The sequence below is a fragment of the Caretta caretta genome, chromosome 8 (assembly GCF_965140235.1).
Source record: "Caretta caretta isolate rCarCar2 chromosome 8, rCarCar1.hap1, whole genome shotgun sequence".
In the NCBI taxonomy this organism is placed as follows: Eukaryota; Metazoa; Chordata; order Testudines; family Cheloniidae; genus Caretta; species Caretta caretta.
The window spans coordinates 83,411,325-83,434,969 of NC_134213.1; the positions used below are offsets into that span (position 1 = coordinate 83,411,325).

The following is a 23,645-nucleotide window of genomic DNA, read 5'->3' on the forward strand; positions in this document are numbered from 1 at the left end:
TCACTTGCATCGTAGTTGCTCAGGTACGCAGTTCCATTGATGCCACTGAGATGTTCACAGAAGAGAGGACTACTTATGGGGCTAAGGGTTGCACGATTGGGCCCTTAGTATGCAACAATTTAGAAGACCAAGGCATGAGAAAAAGCTAAGCAAAAGCAAATCAAAACCAGACACTTTAGGGTTTCTCATTTTCTAGCTTTAAAATATTAAATCTTTAATAACAAACAGCTCAAGCATCATGCTGGGATAATATGTTTTATAGTTTATTATACAAAACCTGCGTGTCAAGTTGGTCAGAGAAGTGTAATTCCACCAAATAGTGCATTAACATTTCATTCATTGAGTATGAATGACTGATACAGCCAAAACCCATACAAACAGTTCTGGGTTTTCTCTTGGTATATAATATAGCATGTTGTAAATATATTGCCCATATGTCTGACAAAACAACTAGAGATAAAATTATGAAAGGTTGGCACATTCTACTTAGGCAAACAATCTAAATGTGGGTTCTAATATTCTTCCATATGCAATGTTAAACCTCCAACCAGCGCAGAATATTTATTGGGAGGATTAATATTATTCCATTTCGATTATTTCAGCAGTAGGGGTTTATGATATATTAAAGCTGCTGTTGATAAAGCAACCTGGTAAGGTTAATACTGAAACTGACATTGCTCTGCCAGTTTTGAGAATATATGGAAAACTTTAATTAGAAGTTTATGAACCTCTGAAAATTCTCCAAAGGGCTTATCTTTCAGAATGAACTTAAACAGAAAGATGAAATATCCACCCACCCACTCCAGCCTCACAGGCAGTGATAATATGAAAAGAGATGGCTAATGTGCTTTTCTACAGAGTGCTCTTATTTAAAGGGCGGTCACATCCAGCACTTTTACAAGCTCCTGCTTTCTATATTTGTGCATCATGAAATGCAATTCATTTTGTTTTAGGGAAGTATTATAGTAATTACTCCACGAATGAAAATCCTGCTCCAAGTCAATAGGTCAGTCAGATGTTAATGGTGAAGGCAGGATTGGACCCATATTCTTTGTCTGGTGAAAGAGTTGGCAGCCATCAAAATAATATTGCCTTGAAATGTTTTCAAGTGTTAATTTGCTTGATGTTAGTTAATGTGGCTTTGCTCTTCTGACAGATTCTGCTGTGAGCCTGTCTGACTGGCATAGGAGCAGTGACAGGAAATATGCAGCCGAGGACATTGTGGCGTCTGTGGATGCTGACACTGACTGTTCCTGCACTGACGATTGTAGTTCATCTTAATGCTTTAGCAATATGCCATAGATGTACTCTCCCAAATGATTGAATAGTTGGACAGCTGCAAAGGGAATGCAATAGCTGCAGTAAAATATTAAAAAATATATGCTTTAAAAATAGGTAAGCTTAATGCATTACGTACAAAGTCAAATGCATTATGTACAATACATGCTGCTTAATAAATATGTTGCTCATTAAATAAGTATCCAGATCTCTTCCCCCCACCCCCTGCTTCTTATCAACAAAGCAATCAAGCCAAGTATAATATTCTGGTTCCTTTTATCTGGAATATAATTACACTGGTCCTCTCTTAAAAGTATTTTCACTGGGTGATGAGAGGCAAACATGATTATGGCTATCTCTAACATTCTATTGCATAAAGGATTTCATAATTTAGCATACTAAAGATATAGTACACAATTGTTTTCATTTATGTTTTCTAGTATAAAGGAAAATCCAGTGCTTCGGAACTGTTCTGGAAAAAAAAAATTCACTCCCAACAAAAGCATTAGCCTTAGTATACAGTATGAAAGAATGATTTGAACTGCTAGGCTCCCACAGTAGCTTTCCAGAGAGCCAGTGTGTGTGACACAGTGCCCATTTTGATTTGAATTTAAAAGAATGGGATGTTAGTTCAAAGGCTACCAGAATAAAAAGGAACTTTTTTGGTTGATCGTTTTCTATTGTACATCCATGAAATTCATGCCTAGAAAAACTTTAGAAAACAATTAGTAAAACACTGAGTAAAATTACCAAAAGAATGACAGAAAAATATGATACAAATAACAATACCCATACATTACATATCTAAAATAAAGTCCAACAGTAAGGGCCAGATTCTGTCTGGCGTGTGGTAGTAGTAACCAAAAAATTTGTTCAGACAACTATTTAATATTGATCCTCAGTTTTCCCACAACTCCATTCAGTCTAGGAACAGTAACATCAGTTCTCCTGCTACATTTTTATTTGTAATACAGTGTTCACAAGATGCTCCTTATTCTTCCTTGAAGAACCTCTTCTTCAGGCCAAATCCATGTTACTTGCTAGTTCCTCAGTAGAGTTGCACTGCAAAAGGGTAGATGAAGCATCTTACATGCCTCCTCCCATTAAAATGACAAAGTACAAGCTGAGCTACTGTCAGCTCCTCTATTGGGCCTGGGCAGTGATGAGCTGCCAAAATCTTTACAACCGGTTCCCTATAAAAAGTTCTGATTTAAGGGATGTGCCCCAGTATGTATTTTTTGTACCAACGGGGTTACCATATGTCCGTATTTTCCTGGGAGGAATTTTTAAAATTTAAAAATTTCTCCTGGATGGCGATTTAAGAACCAAAAAGCCTGACCTGTCCAGGAAAATACAGGTGTATGTTAACCCTGCCTAAAGTTCTTTTTTAAAAAGATGGGCCTGAAATAGAAATGAGCTCCGTTTCACATGTGTGGGTCCCTGCCACCCCTTGGGGGTGTACTAGGGTGACCAGATGTCCCAATTTTATAGGGACAGTCCAGATTTTGGGGTCTTTTTCTTATATAGGCTCCTATTACCTGTCCTGATTTTTCACACTTGCTGTCTGGTCACCCTAGGGTGTGCACATGTGTGGGTCCCAGCTGCTCCCTGCCCCCCTCATTGAAGAAGGTGTGCAGGGTTACTGCCCTGGGAACTGCAGGGCACCAGTGGATGTGGGGCCAGCTGCAGACAGGGGCGTGGGGCAGGGCTAGCTGGAGGCAGGGGGTGCAGGGCTGGCTGCGGGCAGGGCAGGGCAGGGGGTGCGGAGCTGGCTGGAGACAGGAGGGTGTGGGGTTGGCTGGAGACAGGGCAGGGGCTGACTGGAGGTAGGGGCTGACTGCAGGCAGGGCAGGGGGTGCAGGGCTGGCTGGAGCCAGGCTTGCTGCGGGCAGGGCAGGGGGTGTGGCAGGGGCTGGCTGCGGGCAGGGCAGGAGGTGCGGGGGTGGCTGGAGACGGGCTGGCTGCGGGCAGGACAGGGGTTGGCTGGAGACGGGGCTGGCTGCAGGCAGGGGGTGCAGGGGTGGCTGAGGCAGGGCAGGGGGTGCGGCAGGGGCTGGCTGGAGACGGGCTGGCTGCAGGCAGGGCAGGGGGTGAGGCAGGGGCTGGCTGCGGGCAGGGGGTGCGGGGGTGGCTGGAGATGGGGGCTGGCTGCAGGCAGGAGGTGAGGGCAGGGGGTGGCTGGAGACGGGTGCTGGCTGCGGGCAGGGGTTGTGGGGGTGGCTGGAGATGGGCTGGCTGCAGGCAGAGCAGGGGGTGCAGCAGGGGCTGGCTGTGGGCAGGGGGTGCAGGTGTGGCTGGAGACAGGGCAGGGGGTAGCTGGAGATGGGGGCTGGCTGCAGGCAGGAGGTGAGGGGGTGGCTGGAGGCAGGGCAGGGGGTGGCTGGAGGCAGGGGCTGGCTGCCAGCAGAGGGTGTGGGGGTGGCTGGAGGCAGGGCAGGGGGTGGCTGGAGACGGGGGCTGGCTGCGGGCAGGGTGGTGGGTACTCACGGGGAGAGCAGCAGGACGCAGCCCAGGTCCAGCAGAGCAACCGGGGACCCACCAGGCAGCAGCGGGAGCCCCAGGGCCAGGGGAGCAGCAGCAGCACCAGGGCTCGTGCCCAGGGCCAGGTGGCAGCCCACATGGCTCCCGCAGCGCCCCCAGTGGCCTGAGGAGGAATTACATCACTTCCCAGCTGGAGCCCATCAAAGCCTCAGCGCCCCCGGCAGGGAAGCGGGTTAACAACCAGTTCTAAAACTGCTTCAAAATTTAACAACCGGTGAGTATGAGCTGGTGTGAACCGGCTCCAGCTCACCACTGGGCCTGGGCCACTTCCCACTGCCATTTGTGGCAGCTTTGACAAATCTTCTTGCCTCTTAAGCCACCTGTTTATGAAAGGGAAACCTTCCTCCAGTAAACCAGTTCAAATAAAACAATGATAGTGAAGAGAAATGTTAACAGGAGCTTTACTGCTCAAAAGGTACTACTATGGAAAATTGATCAAGCCAAATACTCTTTACCATTATGAATTAATTCTATTTTTAATAGACCATGCCCTCTACCTATAGATACCTCAGTAATCAGCACTGATCAAGCTGGTACCTGCAGTATCCAAAAATATAAGCCCCTGTTATGTCAGCTAAAAGAGAATTCCTTCCCTTGGAAGTAAGACACAGGCTGTTTATAGTCAGTGGAATCAACCTCAAGAGCGGAAACACAATCACACATACAAGCCAGTGTATTATATAATGGGAACACAATAATGCCATAAATTACGGCAAATGCAGAGAGTGTTATGTTCCTGTCTCAGGGGTGGCAGCCTCAGATCTACAAGAGCAACAAGGAGAAGACAGTAAAAATGCATTTCCCTGTGTATAGCACCCTCTTAAATAAAATTAACCAAATTAGGCACACTACGCTGTACTGCCTGAAATGATAAATGCTTATCCCCAGTGATGGCCTCATACAGAAAACTGGGAAGGGCAGAGCCTTGAGTATTCAATGCTCATCCCTAGTAACAACGGCAGGCCAGTCACCTGACTTAAGGTCAGGCTGCTAGTGATGAGTAGCAGGGAGCTTGACGCGCAGAAACAGGGACGAAGACCATGCTGCTACTTTAAACTTTTTTTTAACCTTCTTCAGCACTCAGGTGCACTAAAATGAGTCCCACCACCTTCAGTGGGAGTTGGCCCCAAGCATCAGAAGGCATAAGTTAGCTCAGCAACTTGTGACAGGCTTTTGAAACCCTACAGGCAACATGTGTAATTGTTTCACGTTCTTGTGGCTCAGTGCTGCAGCTGCCATGCGGTAGCTGTTTTATGTCCAGGCCACTGAAATCAGCGGACAGTATTATACGTGTAGGTCCACTCAGGGGCAGTACGGGCACAGTCTAAACGGCTGTAAGCTAGAATGCTCCGCAGCACTCAGGCGCTGACGAAAGGAAAGGTGACATCCGGGAGGTGTATGTGCTGGGAGCACAAGATGATGATGGAGCAGATGTTCATTTCTGCTACAGAAGTGCACCGAGTGGCAGCCATTCGCACTTTCTCCAGTAAGGCTTTGCTCAAACTGCCGCTTCAACCAGATGAGGAAGCCATAGCTAGTGAAACGAGCGCATGCCTGCTTCCTTCTGTTCCATTCAGGATAGAGGTTAGCCACAGCTCACATTATTTCCATTTTTAAGGCACAGCTTTTATTTTTGTCTGTTGTTCTGGAGGTGATGGTGCTCGTTCATTACTGCCCCCACACTGAGGCAGCTGAATATCTTTAAAAGACAGAAGGAAGCCACTGATGCTGCAGCTGTGAAATCCAAATATAATGAAAGCTCATAAAGCCACAGGTTGGAATTGGGGTGGGACCAGGGAGGGTGGAATCTTGTAGAACAAACTCATTTTACCAAAGGAATTAAGAGCAATGTTAGATTGGTAAGTGTCAAAAGGCCAATGCACCAAGCCCTAATATACCGCAGTGATATTTCAGACCTATTTCTGAGGCTGGCTGAAGTTTGGATTTAAAGCTCATTTGGAATTCAGTACTGCCCTATGCTATAAAGCAACTCTCACATTGCAATTATCTACTGAGTATTAAAATGTATATTTCACAGTCAAGGCTTTTATGTACTGTACCTTTCTTCACTGTTGCATCTCAACTGCTATGAATTGCTTAAGTTTTGTTCTGTACTGTAGCAAGCTAGGCAAATGGCCTTTCAGTTAAGCCCCTTAGGATGTTTTGGAGCGCACCCAGACCAGTAAGGGATAAGGTTGCCAACCCTCCAGGATTGTCCTGCAATCTCCAGGAATTAAGGATTAATCTTTAATTAAAGATAATGTCATGTGGGGAATCCTCCAGGAATATGTCCAACCAAAATTGGCAACCCTACTAAGGAGGGTCTGTCACCACTTGCTCTGCAGCCTGGGGGTGCCTGTGCAACTGTGGCTCAGATCCCTAAGACCAATAACCTGTTCACAAGTGCAAAGTCACTCTGGCATCCAGCAGCCTAGTTACTCCTTGCAGGGTGACTCAACAGCCCTGCCAAAGTCTCCCCAAATCCATCTTTCTTGAGTTCCTAAGTACCAGAAACTCTAACTTTTCCCCTCTGATTCAGCACTCCCAAAGGTGTGAATCCAGCTCCCCTTCCCCTGCGTTATCAGTTCTCTTTGGTGCACACATGCCACACAGTTTGCACCACAGCGACATGCTTAGGGTAAAAGTAAACAAAAGGTTTATTTAATAACAAAACCACAGATTCAAAGATGAAATGGTAAGAAAGAGCAAACATATATGAGTTATCCAGTAAATAAACACAGACATAACCTCAGGCTTTAACTTCCACATTAAATAAAATCCCTTTTCTAATACAAGTTGCCTTTGAACTGTTTCCCAGCATACCACCTGTGTGTCAGTGTTTCATGGACAGCTTCTGGCCTACATACAGCCTGTCCCTCAGTTTTACGTAAACCCCTTCCATTTTAAAAAAGTTTGCGGTGGGGGGATGTTCTTCAGTCACTATAGGTATTCAAAGAGGAGAAAACGCTCGCCTGGCTTCGTTTTTGAAGATATTAGTTTCAAGCAGGTCCCATAGCTTCGGTGGTTCCTCATTGTTTTTTCCCGGGCTGGAAAATGGCTTGATGCTTGAAGGCAGTCTTGTCTGGTTCAGAGGTAGCCCCCACCCCCACCTGATTGTGTCACCATGCTGTTGTGAGGTGCTGCTGAGGTCAGTTGCAATTTGCCATACACACATACAGTCATAACCTTCAGCCATAAACGTATCTCAAAATGACTGTTTAGTTCAGTGCATTACAAGCTTTCATAAAAGATCTTACTTGGTATTCTCTTACAGTAAAATAACAGTATATGCAATCAATTGGTTGAACTTCTTATTGTGGCAGGAGTTAACCCTTATCTTCTCTCCTTGGGGTGTCTGTGTAACCCACACACCTACGGGGTGTGGTGTTCTGTCCCATGTAGTGGCATCAAGACCAATTAGAGAGAGAGATTAATGAGTCTGCTCTACAGCCTTAGCTAACAGCCATATGGTTTTTAACTCAGGCAGTAGAGGCTCTGTCAAGGTTCCTTCCTCACTCTGAACTCTAGGGTACAGATGTGGGGACCTGCATGAAAAAACCCCTAAGCTTATTTTTACCAGCTTAAGTTAAAACTTCCCCAAGGTACAAACTATTTTACCTTTTGTCCCTGGACCTTATTGCTGCCACCACCAAGCGTCTAACAAAAATAACAGGGAAAGAGCCCACTTGGAAAAGTCTTTCCCGCCAAAATCCCCCCAAGCCCTACACCCCCTTTCCTGGGGAAGGCTTGATAAAAATCCTTACCAATTTGCATAGATGAACACAGACCCAAACCTGTGGATCTTAAGAACAATGAAAAAGCAATCAGGTTCTTAAAAGAAGAATTTTAATTAAAGAAAAAGTAAAAGAATCATCTCTGTAAAATCAGGATGGCAAATACCTTACAGGATAATCAGATTCAAAACATAGAGAATCCCTCTAGGCAAAACCTTAAGTTACAAAAAGACACAAAAACAGGAATATACATTCCATCCAACACAGCTTATTTTATCAGTCATTTAAACAAAACAGAATCTAACGCATATCTAACTAGATTGCTTACTGACTTTTTACAGGAGTTCTGACCTGCATTCCTGCTCTGGTCCCAGCAAAAGCAACACACAGACAGAGAGAACCCTTTGTTCCCCCACACACCCCAGCTTTGAAAGTATCTTGTCTCCTCATCGGTCATTTTGGTCAGGTGCCAGCGAGGTTATCTTAGCTTCTTAACCCTTTACAGGGCTGCCAGGTTTTTCCTCTGGCCAGGAGGGATTTAAAGGTGTTTACCCTTCCCTTTATATTTATGAGAGGCTCATACACTGAGGTCCCAGGTTCAATCCCGCCCACCGATGACGGGGGCCTGTCAGCATTACATCTGCACCCTGATTATCACAATCTCCCCCATGAGTTAATACTGGTGTTTTGGCCATTGGCCATGACATGAGAGTCACTTCTGCCCAGGAGCTCCAGCAGCTCCCTAGAAGTGGTGGTCCATCAACACCCAAAACTATGGCCCGGCCCCACCACTCTGTCCCTTCCATTGAAGCCCTGCCTCCACTGCACCTCCCCTCCCTGAGGCCTTGTCCCACCACTACTCCCAATGCTCTGCCCCCATTCTACCTCTCCCCGAGGCCCTGCCCTCCTGCTGCCTCTTTCCCCCAAAGCCCCACCCCAGTGATGGATTATCCACTGGGCCCACAATGTCCATGACCAGGGGCCCCGGACAATTGGTGGGACCTGGAAAAATGGGCACATCCCCCCCATATAAAGCCACCGCAGGGTGGAAGGGGAATCCCCATTGGCAGCTCCCACCCTTGGCCCCTAGAAGTGCCAGGCTGCCAGGGCAGCCCCTGGCCCCTCCCGCCTGACCTCAGCATGGGGCAGCAGGGGAAGCCCCTGCAGCAGCACCTGCCCCCAGTCACCAGAAGTGCCGGGCAGGTGTGGAAACCCCAGTGCGGGGGCAGCAGGGGAAGCCCAAGCGGCAGGGGAAATGCCAGCACCCCCACCCCCTCCCCTGCAGAAGCTGCGGGATGGGGGAAAACCCAGCCCCCAACCCTGACCCTCTCCCCAGAAAACTCGGTAGGGTGGCAGGGGAAGACCCCGTGCCTGACCCACTCTCCCGCAGAAGTGCCGGGGACAGACAGGTGAGTGGCGCAGGCAAAGCCCCGACACTCCAACCCTGGTTCCCCGCAGAAGCGCAAGGGGTCGCCTCTGGATGCCCTGCTGCAGTCCTGGGACTGGAGGAGTCTCATGTCGTGCTGCAGCCATGGGGCCATGGAACTGGAACAGAGCTTCTCCAGTTTGGGGGCCACAGTGGTGGGAGGGGGAGAAAGGTGAAAATGGGATGGGGGCCGCAGTGGGGGGGAAAATGGGGGGGCCGTAGATGGAAAAGGGGCAGGCCTGGGGAAGGGGCAGAAAAGGTGGTGCCATGGGTGGTCCGCAGGCAGAAGGCACAGAGCATTAGGGACAGAACGGGGGGACTGCAAGTGGAAGAGGTAGGGAGGGGCAACTTAATCCACTCTCCCATCCCCTTCTTTTCCCCTGTCCTATCCCCCTTTCTCCACTGTCTCTTCCCCAACCCCCTACCCCTTTCCCTGTCCCCTGTGGGAACTCACTGTTGCAGAGGAAACAGGTAGGAACTAGGACCCAAGAGATAGCGTCCAACTGCTGAGGTAGCAACATGGAGCAGCTGCTCCATCCTGCTCCCCGCCTCACCGGGCTGCCTGGCTGCAGGGCTTGACCTATGGTAAATAAGCACCCTGACTTTCACAATAAGACAAAAATCAAGCTAATTCCATTTCAAGACAAGGCCAAAACAAGCCAATCACGAAGAACTCCAACACTCTATGTGAACCCCCTCCACCCCCCAGAGTGCAGTCTGGGACTATGGTGGGCCCACTGGGCACCCCTGACTCTGTTCCCCCATTTGCCCATGCTTGCCCCTTGCCCCTGCTTACCCCCGCCCCCTTTCTCCTGCTTGCCAGGAGTCAATCAAAAAAAAGAAGCAGCAAGCTACAACAATCAACAAGGTACAAGCCAAAGAAGCAACAGGCTACAAGCCAAAAACTAGTCAACAAGCAACTCGCAAGCCAATTAGCCAAAAAGAAGCCCAATTTCTGTGTTTTTCCCTCGGGTTTGGCATGTCTGCCGCCCGCCCCCAACAGATTGAGCATAATGAGCCCTGCAGGGCAGTTCAGCACTCACAGAAAGCTGGGGGAGGGGTGTGGCACATGACCTCACATGCCTTCCTCAGGCCTCACCTCTGTTTGGGGGGCAAGGCCTTCCCTGCACCTCCCCAAACTATGCCCATGTCTTCAAGTACACCTACACAAGTGTTTAGAACTCTGAAATTCAGAGTCGCTCACACACCGAGGTGGAGGAAATGGTGCCAGTGTAAATGCAAGTTAGATAAGTTTCATTTACTACTGTAAACTGCATTTATTAACGGATTTATTGAACTGCCACTTGCAGATTTAAATTGGTTTTAATTAATCTCATTTTAATTCATCTCAGTCTGTAATAGCTTGGTTTTTAAATTGTTAAGTAAAGGTGCGTTAACTGTAAACTACGTGTATATTAGGTGCATATTGTTTATAATTGGTACTTTTAATTGAGATGCATTGTATAGATTAGCTCAGGTTTATTCTTATATGCCCTGTAGGCATGCCACTGCATGTGTACAGGGTCCAACCAGGTGCAGGCACCACCAAGATTAATTTCCTTTACTAGTACAGTAAAGGGACAGCAGCAGAGGGGTGGATAGAGGATTCCCACCTATCCAACATCACCACTGGGATACTCAGGATCTCTTTTACTGTCAACATCAGGCACCCAGGCGAGTGTTGCCTGCTGCTGAATAATCCAGGGAGGAAAGGGGAGGTTACACGAGATAGCATGAATTTCTCAGTGCTTTTATCACCCACATCGCTTTATTGCTGTGCCAAGCTTCCAGGTTGCCAGCGGAATCCTGTCCCACAGCATTTCCCAGCTGTAGCAGTGTCTCACTGCTCCTAGTGGGGGCCATGGCTCAGCATTCATGTCCCATTCCCCATCAATATCCGGCCCGGGCCGAGGAAGCTAATGATCCAACAAGTGGATCAAATTAGGTGATGGTTCCTATAGCCCGTTGTGCATATGCTAGGAAGAGGTTGCTCCTAGCAGATTCTGGGCCACAGCACCTTTTTGCTGTGGCTACAGTCACACTCACCCCTGACTCTGTTTCCCGGGCAAGGGTAGACAGCAATTTTGCCCCCTCAGCCACTGAGTCTGGGCCTCCTAGGCTTCTACCTGAGCCCTCAGAGTTAAACCCCGTTACTTCACTACAGAAAATAACACAACAAGAAAAAAGGTCCCACATGCCAATGCCCAGAAAAACCTTTAGTGGCCATAATGCTGAAGACTGCAGGCAGAGTGATGGCATCCATCATACCCCCACTGCTTGTTTGCTAGCCCCTGATCAGGCACACCCTTATGTCCTTCCTCCTGGGTCCCAGGGGCATTACTTGACTGTTCGAGCTGCTTGTTTGTTCTGGGCAGCAAGCTTCTATTGCTCCAGCTCTGCTCCACTTTCCTGATCCCTGGCCTCCAGTGTCGTCCACCTCTCCTTCAAAAGCAGTCTTTCTACTCCTGCCTCCACAGGTCTGGACCTCTCACCATCACTGCTACTTCTGCTGGATCATCTGGGGAACCATCTGCTTGGTCTCTTTTATGCCCTGTAGGAGAAAAAGGGACTCCTCTGGACCCCAGTTTGGGGCAGAAACCCCATTGCTCTTCATGGCATGTAAGTGCAGCAAGGCCACCAGCTCTGATTTCTTCTGATTGGCTGACAGCCCTCGCTGTTCACACAGTTCTTCTGTTTCTTGGTGAGTTTCTTTGTTCATCTGACTTTTCTGCTGCTTTATTCATCATATACTGACTTTTGTTCTATTCCCTTTATCCACAATAAACAAACAGAAAATATAAAAGCTATAATCTTGTACTTTGCTCCCTCACTTTTGAATCTGTTATAGTGTGTTTTGCAAGTGTTTGGAGCCTGAATCTCGGTTTGCTGATTTTTTGGGTGCAGCAGCTGTAACGAGTATACCATTGACATTTTGGGGCCCTGCCAGACCACTGAGTGGTTCTCACCCCTCTATTCTTTATTTTCGTTTGCACTTGTGTAATGAAATGAGGGCTGGAAGAATGCCGTAGGCCTGAGAGTCTGTGAAGTCCTAAAATCTAATCCTGGCACTAACACTGACTTGCAATGTGGCCTTGGGCAAATCTAGTGGTCTTTCAGCCTCATTTTCTCCAGCTCCAGATAACAATATCTACCTACTGCACAGAGTTAATAATACATAGATATTAATATTTATTCTTGTATACGTTACACAATTTAGTCCATGAAGATAGAAATTAAGGTATTTTTCCAATAGGTCTCATTACCAAATGCGGTATATTTTAGTGATAAGAAAAGGGCTTGTAGTTTCAGGATTCAGCACATTTTAAAATGAGGCATTTGGAGAAATCAAAACAGCATGTCTGATTTTCTTGTGTTGAGTTTTGATTAAAACTGACCTCTTTGTAATGAGTCGAAATGATTTAGATCATCTTAAAATAAAGTCAAAGGGAGAAAAGATTGATCTAATCAGATTCTTTTCATTCCTGAACAAAGGTGATAAACAGTTTGGACCAATCAGATGCTTCTATTAGGGTCCTGTTGATTCATTAGTTTGAAAGGACACCGGGTGTCATTTGGGGAAAGTATGATATTATACTGCAGCCAGCGACAAGGAATCCAGGATAGCAGGAGAGGAAGAAAAAGTTAAGATCAGGTTGCTGCTGGAAATTAAATGCCTACACTTCATTATAAGAACTTCAAAAAATAATGAGTGAAATCGCAGCCCCATTGTAGTCAATGACAAAACTCCCATTTATCTTAATGGAGCCAGGATTTCGCTCCATGTTTGAACAAGTGGTTAGTGAGTAAACTAAAAAACAAATGTGCTTCATGTAACTAAAGTACAACTGATGAATGAGAGACCAGGGGAATCCACAAAGTGGAGGGCTTGGTGCTAAAACAGGAAACAGGGCACAATGTTGAAGAAGGGAACGCCTTTTCACATTGAATTTTCAAGTCTCTCATGCCATCTACTGACTCTTCTGATTATTAACAATGGTTTAAAACCTCCTCCTCCTGGTTTATTTATACGTTTGTAAACATTCCAGAAAGTTTTAAGTGAATTACTGCCCTCTTTGTTTCAACCCCAAAAATACTCTTTCTTTATATAAGTGCATTATAGTACTGAGCCTTTGTAAACTCCATTTTCCATTGTCTCTGGAGGTTAAAGATATTGCCTAAGCCACTCTCACTCCTGTTATTGCTGCATAAGTGCTGATTACATTACTAGCAGGGCTGGGAGAACAGTTTACTGAGAAAATCCAAAGCTGTTCAAAAACAGCAAATATGGCTTTCCTGGACTCAACATAGGAAAGTTATTTTTGGGTACCTACAAACATCTGAATTCACCAAAAATAACTTTTGTCTGCTTCTTCCAACAGTTCACTTAACTGTAATTTACAGTGGATATTTATTTGTCCCAGTATCCTTCATTACTTTTAGATGGAGTGTAAGAAGCAGAAATTGTATTCACAGATAGACAGGATTACAACAGATACCATTATTACCTTAAACCTATTTTTTACCTATTTTAATTTCATTAGTTTACCAATGCATTCTCCTGCTTGACTCACCGAGACACAATGAATGTCAATTTTTAATGCTGTTTCAACCAGACAGCAACTACGCACTGATGGCCCCTCCTATACAGAGTATGCAAAAAGCCATTCAGACCTTACAGCAGTTCCTAATAGAAGCCATTCATTAAACTTTAATAGTTAAATTCGATCTCGTGTTAAAATGTTTGTCTGCCAAAGCCTTTGGAATTTTATAGCCTTATCTGTCTCTCCTGACTGTGCTATTCACTTGTAATCATTTTTCCTTTGGTTTATGATTGTAAACAGTTCCTTGCTTACGCTGGGGACCAGATCCTTTGCTGCAGTGGAATTACATCAATTCACATCAGCTGAGTAGCTGATCCCATATTTTTTAAAAATACACACCCTCTTTCTCTTTCCCTTTCCTCTCTACCTAGAATTATATTAAAATTGTTTTCATTGTGGTTTAATGTCCACATTGTTTTTGCAGAATTCATTGTCCACCCTGCCATAATGGGGCCAAAACTCCTTGGATCCTTGCCCAGCATGGAGTGGATTGGGAGGAGGGATGCTCAGGTGGTGATGAGTGGGCGGAAGGAGGGAGCATACCATCTCCATGCATTGTCTCCTCTGAGATTCCACACCAAAACTTATGCTGCTTCAAGTCCATGGCAGAATGGCTCCACTGGGGCGGCGTTGTTATGGAGCCAATTTGGGGTTAAGACACGCAGAGACACTCTGACAGCACAGAACCTCTACAGATTGTTCTGGGATACACTGACTCTCTCTAATGTAATCAAGGAAAAACAAACCCAGAGACAGAAAGTCTGTCTATAGGCCAGTTGCAATGGGAAACTAGCTCCTTCCCCAATTGGCCTTATGATTTTATTATTCCTTGTTCTTCCTCCATGTTGTGTCTTTCCTTTAATTAAATTGTAAGCTCTTTGGGGCAAAAACAAGTCTGTGTTTGAACAATGGGGTCCTGATTGGAGCCTGTGGGTGTTTCTGTAACAGGTCTGGGGAAGGCAGTATGCTAAATCAGATATAGTATTTTTTCCCTCTGCCTGTATTGTAGCTTCTCTCTCTGCTTCAGTAGAGACCAGAGTGTAGTCTTTTCAGCACTTTCATATATGTGTATTCCCACAAATATCATACAGAGTTAAATCTCTGATAGAAGGTCAGTGACACAAAATCTCAGAAGGAAAACATTTACTAAATAAATCTATATATGACTACATCATAGTTACTTACAGTCCTTGAAACAAGTGTGAATATTGGCAATAAGAAATCTTTTAAAGACAACACTTTCAGTAGCGTTTCCCCCAAGTTTTAGTACTTGTGGCTATCAACTTAAAATGTAAAATAGTTATGTGCATACACTCCCCTCGGACTCTTCCTCTGAGAGGATTTACCCTTCTCAGTGGCATAGTGTCCAAACCCACTGTAGGTCACATCAGCTCCTCAAAGAGTGATAGTCCCACAGTCTCCTTCAGACTCCCCTCAGGTATTTGCAATGACAGTCTGCAATTTGCACAGCCTGCAGCATTTCTAGCAGTGCAGTTGGGTGAGGGAGTCAAACAGACAGCCTAAGACCCTGAAAAACAAACCTTACAGCAGAACTTTTTGGTCCTTGCACTGCTCCAGCACTGCATCCTCCCTCTCCTCCTATTTATAAATTACGACTCCTCCCCATGAGTTGCTATTGGGCTGCCATTGTTTACTCTCTCAGGGACTCCGGATATGCCCTGCCTGGGTGCTTAACCACAACAGAAATCATCTAAATAGCTTCAAATAGCTAATAAGCAAGCCTAGTGCCCACCACCCAATTTTTGGATGAAACTGGCCCATCCAGCAGAGTCACTCTGCCCAGCTCCAGCAAGTCTTCACACTGAGGCCCCAAAACAAAACAAACAAAACAACTAAGTATCCTTGCCCCAGTTTCTTTCTTTATTTGCACCACTACTCATACACTCAAGAATTGGATCACAGGCTTTTCAGACCCACATCCCCAATGATATTTAGGCACCTATCTGCCCCCTGTAGGTTCTGAAGTCCACCATTTAAGGAGGGAGTCACAAAGGAGCTTAGGTACCTACCAGAGTTAGGAACCTACATAGCTTTGTGAATCCCATCCTTAGGCTCCACCGCTATTTTCTAAACCAGCACTCACATTCCACCTAACCCCATAGATACCTAAGTCCCCTAGGCACCTAAGTTTCTACCAGTTGGTATTCACAAACCTCCCATAGCCCTGACTGCCCCATGGCTAACAAGCTGCTCAGAGACTTAGCTGAAGCTGAAAGCCTTGGAGGCCCCAAAGTGGGATTCTGAAACCAGGCAGGACATGTCAATAGGGTACAAACCTTTAGGTGTGCTTTGAGCACGCCTAAGACCCAATACATGAGAGACCCCACAGCAGAAGGGCCAGACGCAGGCCCCCAAAAGGCAGATGGGCAGCACAACACCCACACAAGACAGCAGGGACACAGGGAAATGTAGGGTGAGTATGAGAGCAGTATCGAGCATTAGCAGGAGACACTGAAAGAGAGATACTGTTTCAGCTGCCAGGGCATGGGCTACCTAGGAACTAAGCTAGGTCAGCTGCTTAACTACAGAAGAGAGTTCACGACTCAGGATCCCAAATGGAGGGAGGATCTATATCTGGCCTGTCAGCCAGGCGGCCCATGTTAGGTGCCTAAGCCCTCCTCCTTCTACCCCTTACTTCAGCATTTCACTCCTCGCTAACTTAGGTGGCTTCCCAGTCAGTTTGCCGGTTTCTGAGAATGCATTTCTGGGGCACCTGCCCCTCCCTGTGTGCTTAGCTGGAGGTTGAGGAGTCCACTAGGCAGCAGTCTACCTAGGAGTTAGGCATTGCAGTACTGATTGGAGCCACCCCTATGCACCTTTGAGTTTCTGGGCCTCCATCTCTTCCACTTAGAAGACACATTTATGACCTTTGGAATCTTCTTCTGAATCAAACATATTTTAAAACACATTGCTGATGGGAAATACTTGGAGATACTGAGTAGTCCCTCTCCCCCACTTTTGTATTTTTTCCCCTATGCATCTCCTCATATTTGCAAATATTTACACCTCACTCTTTATTATGGTCATAACATGAAATAATAATATGCAGTATTTCATTGTGGTTGCACCCTCTTCCCTTTCATGGTGAGCAACTAACTCTACAATTGTAGCTGCTATTGTTTTCATGTTTTCTTTGTCCTCCTGGCCTCAGCAATTTCCTGTGACAAATGAGCTCCACTGTCCAGTTATGTGTTGGGTGCAGACGTATTTCCTTTTATCGGTTTTATATCTGATGCCTTTCAGTAAAATTGAATATCCCCTTCTTCTTGTGTTATGAGACCATGAGAACAGAAGTTCCCAATCTAACTTCTCCATACTATTCATTATTGTATATACATTTATCATGCCCCCTCTTATTTGTCTCCCTTCTTAGGTAAGCAATCACACTCTTTTCAATCACTCTTCCTAAGAGAGTTTTTCTAGGGCCTGGATCATTTCTTCTCATGTCTGAATCTTCTCTAATTCAGCAATGTCTGTTCTGAGATGAGGTGACAGGATTCCAGATGAGACACAGCACTGCTTCATATAATGGCATTATAATATTCCCCGTATTATTCATTGTCTCTTCCTTACAAATCTTAAAATTGTATTTGATTTTTGACTGCAGATGCACCTTGAGCAGAAGTCTTCATTGTACTGTCTACATTAGCAATTATATAACCCACAGTTTGGTGTGTGTTACACATCCCCCTCCGAGCTACAAAGGATGTGAGTTTGTTATAGCTTCCAGATATAAATTTAATTCTTTAGTTCATGCTACAGAGGCTGACGCTTTTAGCATTGGAAGTCCCTCATCACAACCAACATGGCTGTCATCACACTGTAATGTAGAACACTGTAGGCAATTCACTCTAAGACACTGAAGACAGTGGGGAAAAAAAGGCTTGATGAAAAATTCTTTTACCTAACTGGATCAATTGGTGTTTCGCATACAGCAGATCAGCTGGGATTCACCCACAATCAGCCCCTGAGGAGAGCTTCTAAATGTTAATCTCCAGGCTAAATCTTACCAAAGCACTCTAAGAATTGCTCCAGCTTCTTCCCTTCTCTCTTAGTGTTTGTGTAGAGTTAACACCGCTGAAATTGTTAAACAGCAGCTTCTCTCCTCAACATCAGCACATGAGCTAGAAAATGACAAAAGAGCCCCAACTGCAGAACTATTAGCTGATCTTCTTAAATGATGCATGAAAAACAGAATACGCACACACTGATGCTGATACACTAGTCTGATTCTACTTGGCTAGAAATTGCAATAAAAATTGTTTTATATGGTACACTGAGGAAAGGTGAGATAAAAGCCCTGAAAAATGCTTCATTGCAACTCAACAACTATTTGGTTTCATTTTTTTCCCCAAGAGGTTCTGATTTACCTCAAAAGATCTTTGAAGTTCACTTATATCTTGTTTTTCCATTTTGTTAAGCATTTCAGTATGCTACTTGTGGGATGTAATACACTTTTAGTGTGTTTTTACTATTGGCCTCCTGAAGACAAGGTTGGACTGAGGTAGCTATATATGTTTATAAAATATGCTTTAGCAGGATAAATACATTCTGACAGCAAAATATCAGGAGATGTAAAGAGGCCCTCCCATACTCCCATCCCATCACCTGCTGTTGTCTTATGATGGAGAGACCTGGTGGCTTGCTATATGCCTTTGCTTTCTTGGCAGAGGGGCGGCTGGATGGTAGTCTTGTTCACATTGGACTTGGATCAATGGGTAATAAAAATTCCTCACCAAATAGTTGTGTGCTCACAGAAAAGAAAATAATAAAGAATTGAATCATAAGTCAGGCAAGAGGGTTAAATAAAATCCTGCCCCATAGTCTTTTCTAAAGCATCTTTATGTAGCACTGTTTTCTAGAAATGCATATTTTGTAACTGTCAGCCACTAGAGGGCAAATTGGACTAAGTCAAGGGAGGTAGTGGAATCTCCATGCTTAGAGGTTTTTAAGGCCCAGCTTGACAAAGTCCTGACTGGGCTAATTTAGTTGGTGTTGGTCCTACTTTGAGTAGGGGGTTGCCTACATGACCGTCTGAGGTCTCTTCCAACTCTAATCTTCTATGACTCTATGATTTAATAAAAAGAAAATAAATCCTTGCCCAATAACATGGATTGCTCAATTTTAATTATGGTCTATTGTATAGGAAGGAGCCCTTCCCGCCAACTATACCTGCAGGGAACCACATTCTAGCCATACCAACTCTTTCTGGAACAGTCTGAAGCTTGACTACTCTTTCTATTGCTACCATTGCATTTGATATTACATCTCATCATGGATCTAATCCAAACTCTGTTCTCAAGTACTCGAGTGCAAATCTGAAGTAATTGCTGGTGTCAATAGAGATACAGCAGTGTTTAACCAGTGTAAGCGAGAAGAAAAGTAAGTCCCTTGTGTCTCTGTCTCACCTCTTCTCATGGACTTTAAGGCCAAAAGGGACTATTATGATCATGTAGGCTCACCTCCTGCACATCACAAGCCACAGAATCTCACCCATCCACTCCTGCAATAGGCCCACAACCTCTGGCTGAGTTATTGAAATCCCAAACCTGGATGAAGAAAAGTGATTGAAAAAGTGCTTAGAGTAATTTATTTTTCCATTAATCTAACAAAAGTTTTACAACCTACTGTTTTAATTACTTTTTAAATGGAGAAGAGTAAGAATGTGGAATGTTTAATAAAGGGTTCCCACCTTGAAAGCTCGAGAATCTATTCTTCCCATGATGCATGCAAGAATACCATTAATCTTACGAACGCAGTAACAAGATATAGAACCACTGAGCCAAATTCACCATGGGCATAAGAAAGTACACCTCCACTGAAGTCAATGGAGTTGCATCTGCTTAGGGCAGCAATAAATTTGACTTCTGGTGCCAGCACATAAAATATCCAGCGTCACAGGTAAACATCAGGTTAGGGCTCTTTCTCTGGCTTCTCAAAAGGGAAATTGTCAAGGTAGCTTTCTGCTAAACGTATAAGCTGCCTCGCTGCGGAAAGTAACAGGATGTCAACATCACACGAAAGATCCAACTCGGAGCAGTAGTTTTTAACAGGTACAATCTGAGCAAGAGGGATTCCAAGTTTCTCTGCAGTTATCCGCATCTGTAGAAAAGGCACAAAATGGATTATCCTAAAGAATGCCCTGACTATTTTTCAATCTTTCTGTTCCTTGAGGAAGCTAGGCAAAACTTCAAGTATTTTCACAGATATCGTTTGGTGAGATTAAAAGTGGAAGATATTTTAGTTCTTCAAACTTCCTTATACTGAAGGCATAACCACTTTCACATCATAGCCATCCTGCCACTGAAGTGGCAACTACATTTTGATGCAGTCACAGTTCAAGGCCGTATTAACTATATTTTATGCTTCTTTACCCAGTCAGTTTCTATCAGTGAATTTGCTAAACTGCCCTGGAGGCCAAAACCCTCTATTTAATCTCAGAGGTGATACCCAGGACACAGGGCTATTTTTCCGCCATTACGACCTAGAGAGAACATTACTAGGGATTCATCTCTGGTATAATTCCACTTAAGTCCATATTTGGCCTTTCTAGATACAGGGGGATATATTCTCTGGGCCAACCCAACTCCTTTGTACTGGATTTTGGTCATAACTAGACAGTTAAGATTCTAATGAGAATAGCTCTTCGCTGGTATAAAACTGATACGAGTTAGCTCCTTTAGAACCATGCTTCCGCACACATCCTGACCCAGCGTCGTGTGAGATGTAGGAGCATGGGGAGCATGTCAGAGGCAGGGACGGACCAAGGCAGAGCTCTGCTTTGCTATGCTGAGCCTCTAAACCATGGTTCACACTGGGGCCAGCCCACAGAGTCAGGGAACTGCACTCAGCTACCTGACAGCCCTTACCCATGTGATTAACAGATTTCAGATACAGGGCAGAATGTAGCCCAGGGTCAGGACTCTACTCTAGGAACTGATCCAGTCCCTTTTATCATTTCTGCTGAACAAAGCAGTCAGAACACAGTCATATCTCCTAAGCTAAATACTCCCCAGGTGGGGGAAACTTCAAATGGCATAGAGTTGGCTATTCCTCTTGGCTGGGAGATGGTCACTTGGGCCACATTTCTCAAATCAAATCAAATTGAAATCAGTGGAAGTTAGGTGCCTAATACCTCTGAGAATTGCGGATGGCTAAATCAGCCCCAGGCCAGCGTCAGTATTGGGGAACTGTAAACCACCAACAGCCTCTGATTCTTCAGAACTTTCCATCTTGTGTTAGCATTTATGGCTGTGCAAAGTGAGTGCAAAGTAGGTATAAAATTCAACAAAGCAAAATGGCAGCATTATACAAGCACTCTGCACAGGGTAAATATCTAGACAAGATGGAAGGTAGCAGGGAATCAAACCTTTATAGATTCTCTGAGTCTGACTCTGTCACCATGGGACAGGGGCAAGGAGTCCAAGGAGACAATTTTATGTGCTGGTCTGCATGAGCCGTGTCATGATTTAGAATAGCCTAGGGCAGTGGTTCCCAAACTTGTTCCTCCGCTTGTGCAGGGAAAGCCCCTGGCGGGCCGGGCTGGTTTGTTTACCTGCCACATCCGCAGTTTCGGCTGATTGCGGCTCCCAGTGGCTGTGGTTCACTGCTCCAGGCCAATGGGAGCTGCTGGAAGCGGCGCGGGCTGAGGGACGTACTGGCTGCCGCTTCCAACAGCTCCCATTGGCCTGGAGCAGCGAACCACAGCCACTGGGAGCCGCAATCAGCCGAAGCTGCGGACGTGGCAGGTAAACAAACCGGCCCGGCACGCCAGGGGCTTTCCCTGCACAAGCGGCGGAACAAGTCTGGGAACCACTGGCCTAAAGACTCTACAAAATTTATCCAGCAGTGTTTGCTCCCCAAAAGACAGTCTGCTTTAAAAAAAAAAATCAGCGGAACAGAGCTCGCTCCCACTTCCTTCCTCCCCGAAGCTCTCTTTTTTTCAGTTTTACACCTATTCACACCAGGGGAAATATGCAGCCGGCAAGTTATGGCCAGACTCCAGCTCCTTTATATGGAGTGGGGTTTCGCAAAAGAATCCGGCCCTTAATTTTTAATGAGGTTTCTGGTATCTCCTTTTTCTGTTACGCAGTTTTATTCTTCAGAGGTGCAACTTGCAATTTTAACAAATCTTAAACCTTTTAGGGGTTAAACCAAAACCTGAGGTATTAAATTTAGTTATATTTTCAGCTTGTGCCTACAAGACCAGAATGAGAATATGTGTAGGAATATGAGGGGATGCAAGTATTGCAAACGTAGAGTATCACAGTACCTTGATTTGTTCAAGTCAACTGAGTTAATAGATAGCACCACAGTCAACAATGCCATACTTTACCTGTTTCTCAACAGCTTTGCTTTTGTACACACACTGGATGTCTTCTTCAAGAGTAGGGCAGATTTCATCCACTTTAGTTAGCAAAACCAGTTGTGGGATCCCTGTACCAAAAAAAAAAAGAGTAAGATTTTATACCTAATTTCCCATCAGTTCTTCATTGCAACTGCTTCTGCTTACATAAGGTGAAAGCGTTTTTGTTTTGCACAACAGCTTTCGAAAAAGATTAATTATTAAATTAATATTAACAAACAAACAAAAGAGAAAGTTACTCACCTTGCAGTAACTGAGGTTCTTCGAAATGTGTGTCCCTGTGGGTGCTCCACTCCAGGTGACAGTGCGTCCAAGCGCCATTGATCAGAGATCTTCGGTAGCAGTGCCTGGTTGGGTTGCACATGCTCAGCTGCTGTCTCGCGGTGTTGTTAGGGTCTGCCTGAGTGTGCGCGTCCCGCATCACCCTCAGTTCCTTCTCTACTGTAGAGTTGTCTGATGAGTACTCCAAAGTAGAGGAGAGGAGAAGTGGAGCACCCACAGGGACATACATCTCAAAGAACCTCAGTTACTGCAAGGTGAGTAACTTTCTCTTCTTCTTCAAGTGCTGTCCCTGTGGGTGCTCCACTCCAGGTGAATGTGAAACAGTACCCACTATGGTTGGTTGGATTTTGGAGTTGCGTGAGGGACAACGGTAGACAGTACCGTATGGCCGACTGTGGTGTCTGCTGTGGTATCCCGTGTGATGGCATAATGTTTGGCAAATGTGTGGTCAGATGTCCACATGGCCGCCTTGCATATGTCTGTAATAGGTACATTGTGAAGGAAGGCAATGGATGTTGACATTGCTCTAGTAGAATGAGTCCTAACACTCTGTGGTGGTTGAACATTCTGGTTCTGATAGCAGGATCTGATGCAGTCCAAGATCCACTTGGAGAGTCTTTGCTTAGAAATAGCCTCACTCTTTGATCTCTCGGTAGGAGAGACAAATAGCCTAGGGGATTTACGAAATGGTTTAGTTCTGTCAAGATAGAATGCAAAAGCCCGTCGAACGTCGGGGGTATGTAATGCCACTTCCTGTGGAGTCGTGTGAGGCTTGGGATGGAATACATGTAAGTGTACTGGCTGGTTAAAGTGGAAGGTAGACGCCACCTTGGGGAGGAATTTGGGGTCGGGTCGCATAGTAACCTTGTCTTTAGAGAAAATGGTGTAGGGAGGGTAGGCCATCAGGGCGCTTATTTCACCAACCCTTCTCGTTGACGTTATGGCAACCAAGAAAGCCACTTTCATGGACATGTGGAGCAGGGATGAGGTGGCCAGGGACTCAAAAGGGGGTTTCATAAGAGCGTGGAGAACTAGGTTGAGACTCCAGGAGGTTACTGGTGAATGAATCTCAGGGTAGAGATGTTGCAGGCCAGTGAGGAAGCGTTTCACGGTAGGGTGGGCGAAAAGTGAATAGCCGTCCAGAGTGTCATGGAAGGTGGTAATGACCATAAAGTGTACTCTGATAGAAATGAGCGAAAGCCCGTCCTGTTTTAGTTCGAAAAGATAGTCTCATATGTCAGGGAGGGTTGTAGTCTGGGGTGTCAGGCATCTGTGGAAGCACCAGACGGAGAAGCGTTTCCACTTTTGCAGGTAAGCCTTATGAGTGGAGTCCCTTCTACCATGCAGGAGGATGTGTTGGACCTGTTCTAAGCAGGCTAATTCATGGGACTGAAACC

General features: G+C 45.4%; 2 protein-coding genes across 3 annotated transcripts in view; one reads left to right on the forward strand and one right to left on the reverse strand.

Annotated features, from left to right (window-relative positions):
- Positions 1 to 1,455, forward strand: part of LOC125641856 (vitellogenin-1-like) — a 44,732-nt gene extending 43,277 nt beyond the window's left edge. Inside the window, exon 35 of the mRNA XM_048862369.2 lies at positions 1,157 to 1,455. Coding sequence (XP_048718326.2) covers positions 1,157 to 1,281 — 125 coding nt within the window. The 3' untranslated portion in view covers positions 1,282 to 1,455. The remainder of the gene's footprint in view (positions 1 to 1,156) is intronic.
- Positions 1,456 to 19,174: 17,719 nt separating this feature from the next.
- Positions 19,175 to 23,645, reverse strand: part of LOC125641335 (interferon-induced protein 44-like) — a 35,336-nt gene continuing 30,865 nt past the window's right edge. For both annotated transcript variants that reach the window (XM_048861137.2, XM_048861136.2), the window contains exons 7-8: positions 21,937 to 22,037; positions 19,175 to 19,703 (exon numbers count right to left, since the gene is read on the reverse strand). In XM_048861137.2, the coding sequence (XP_048717094.2) occupies positions 19,515 to 19,703; positions 21,937 to 22,037 (290 nt within the window). In that variant the 3' untranslated portion in view covers positions 19,175 to 19,514. The remainder of the gene's footprint in view (positions 19,704 to 21,936; positions 22,038 to 23,645) is intronic.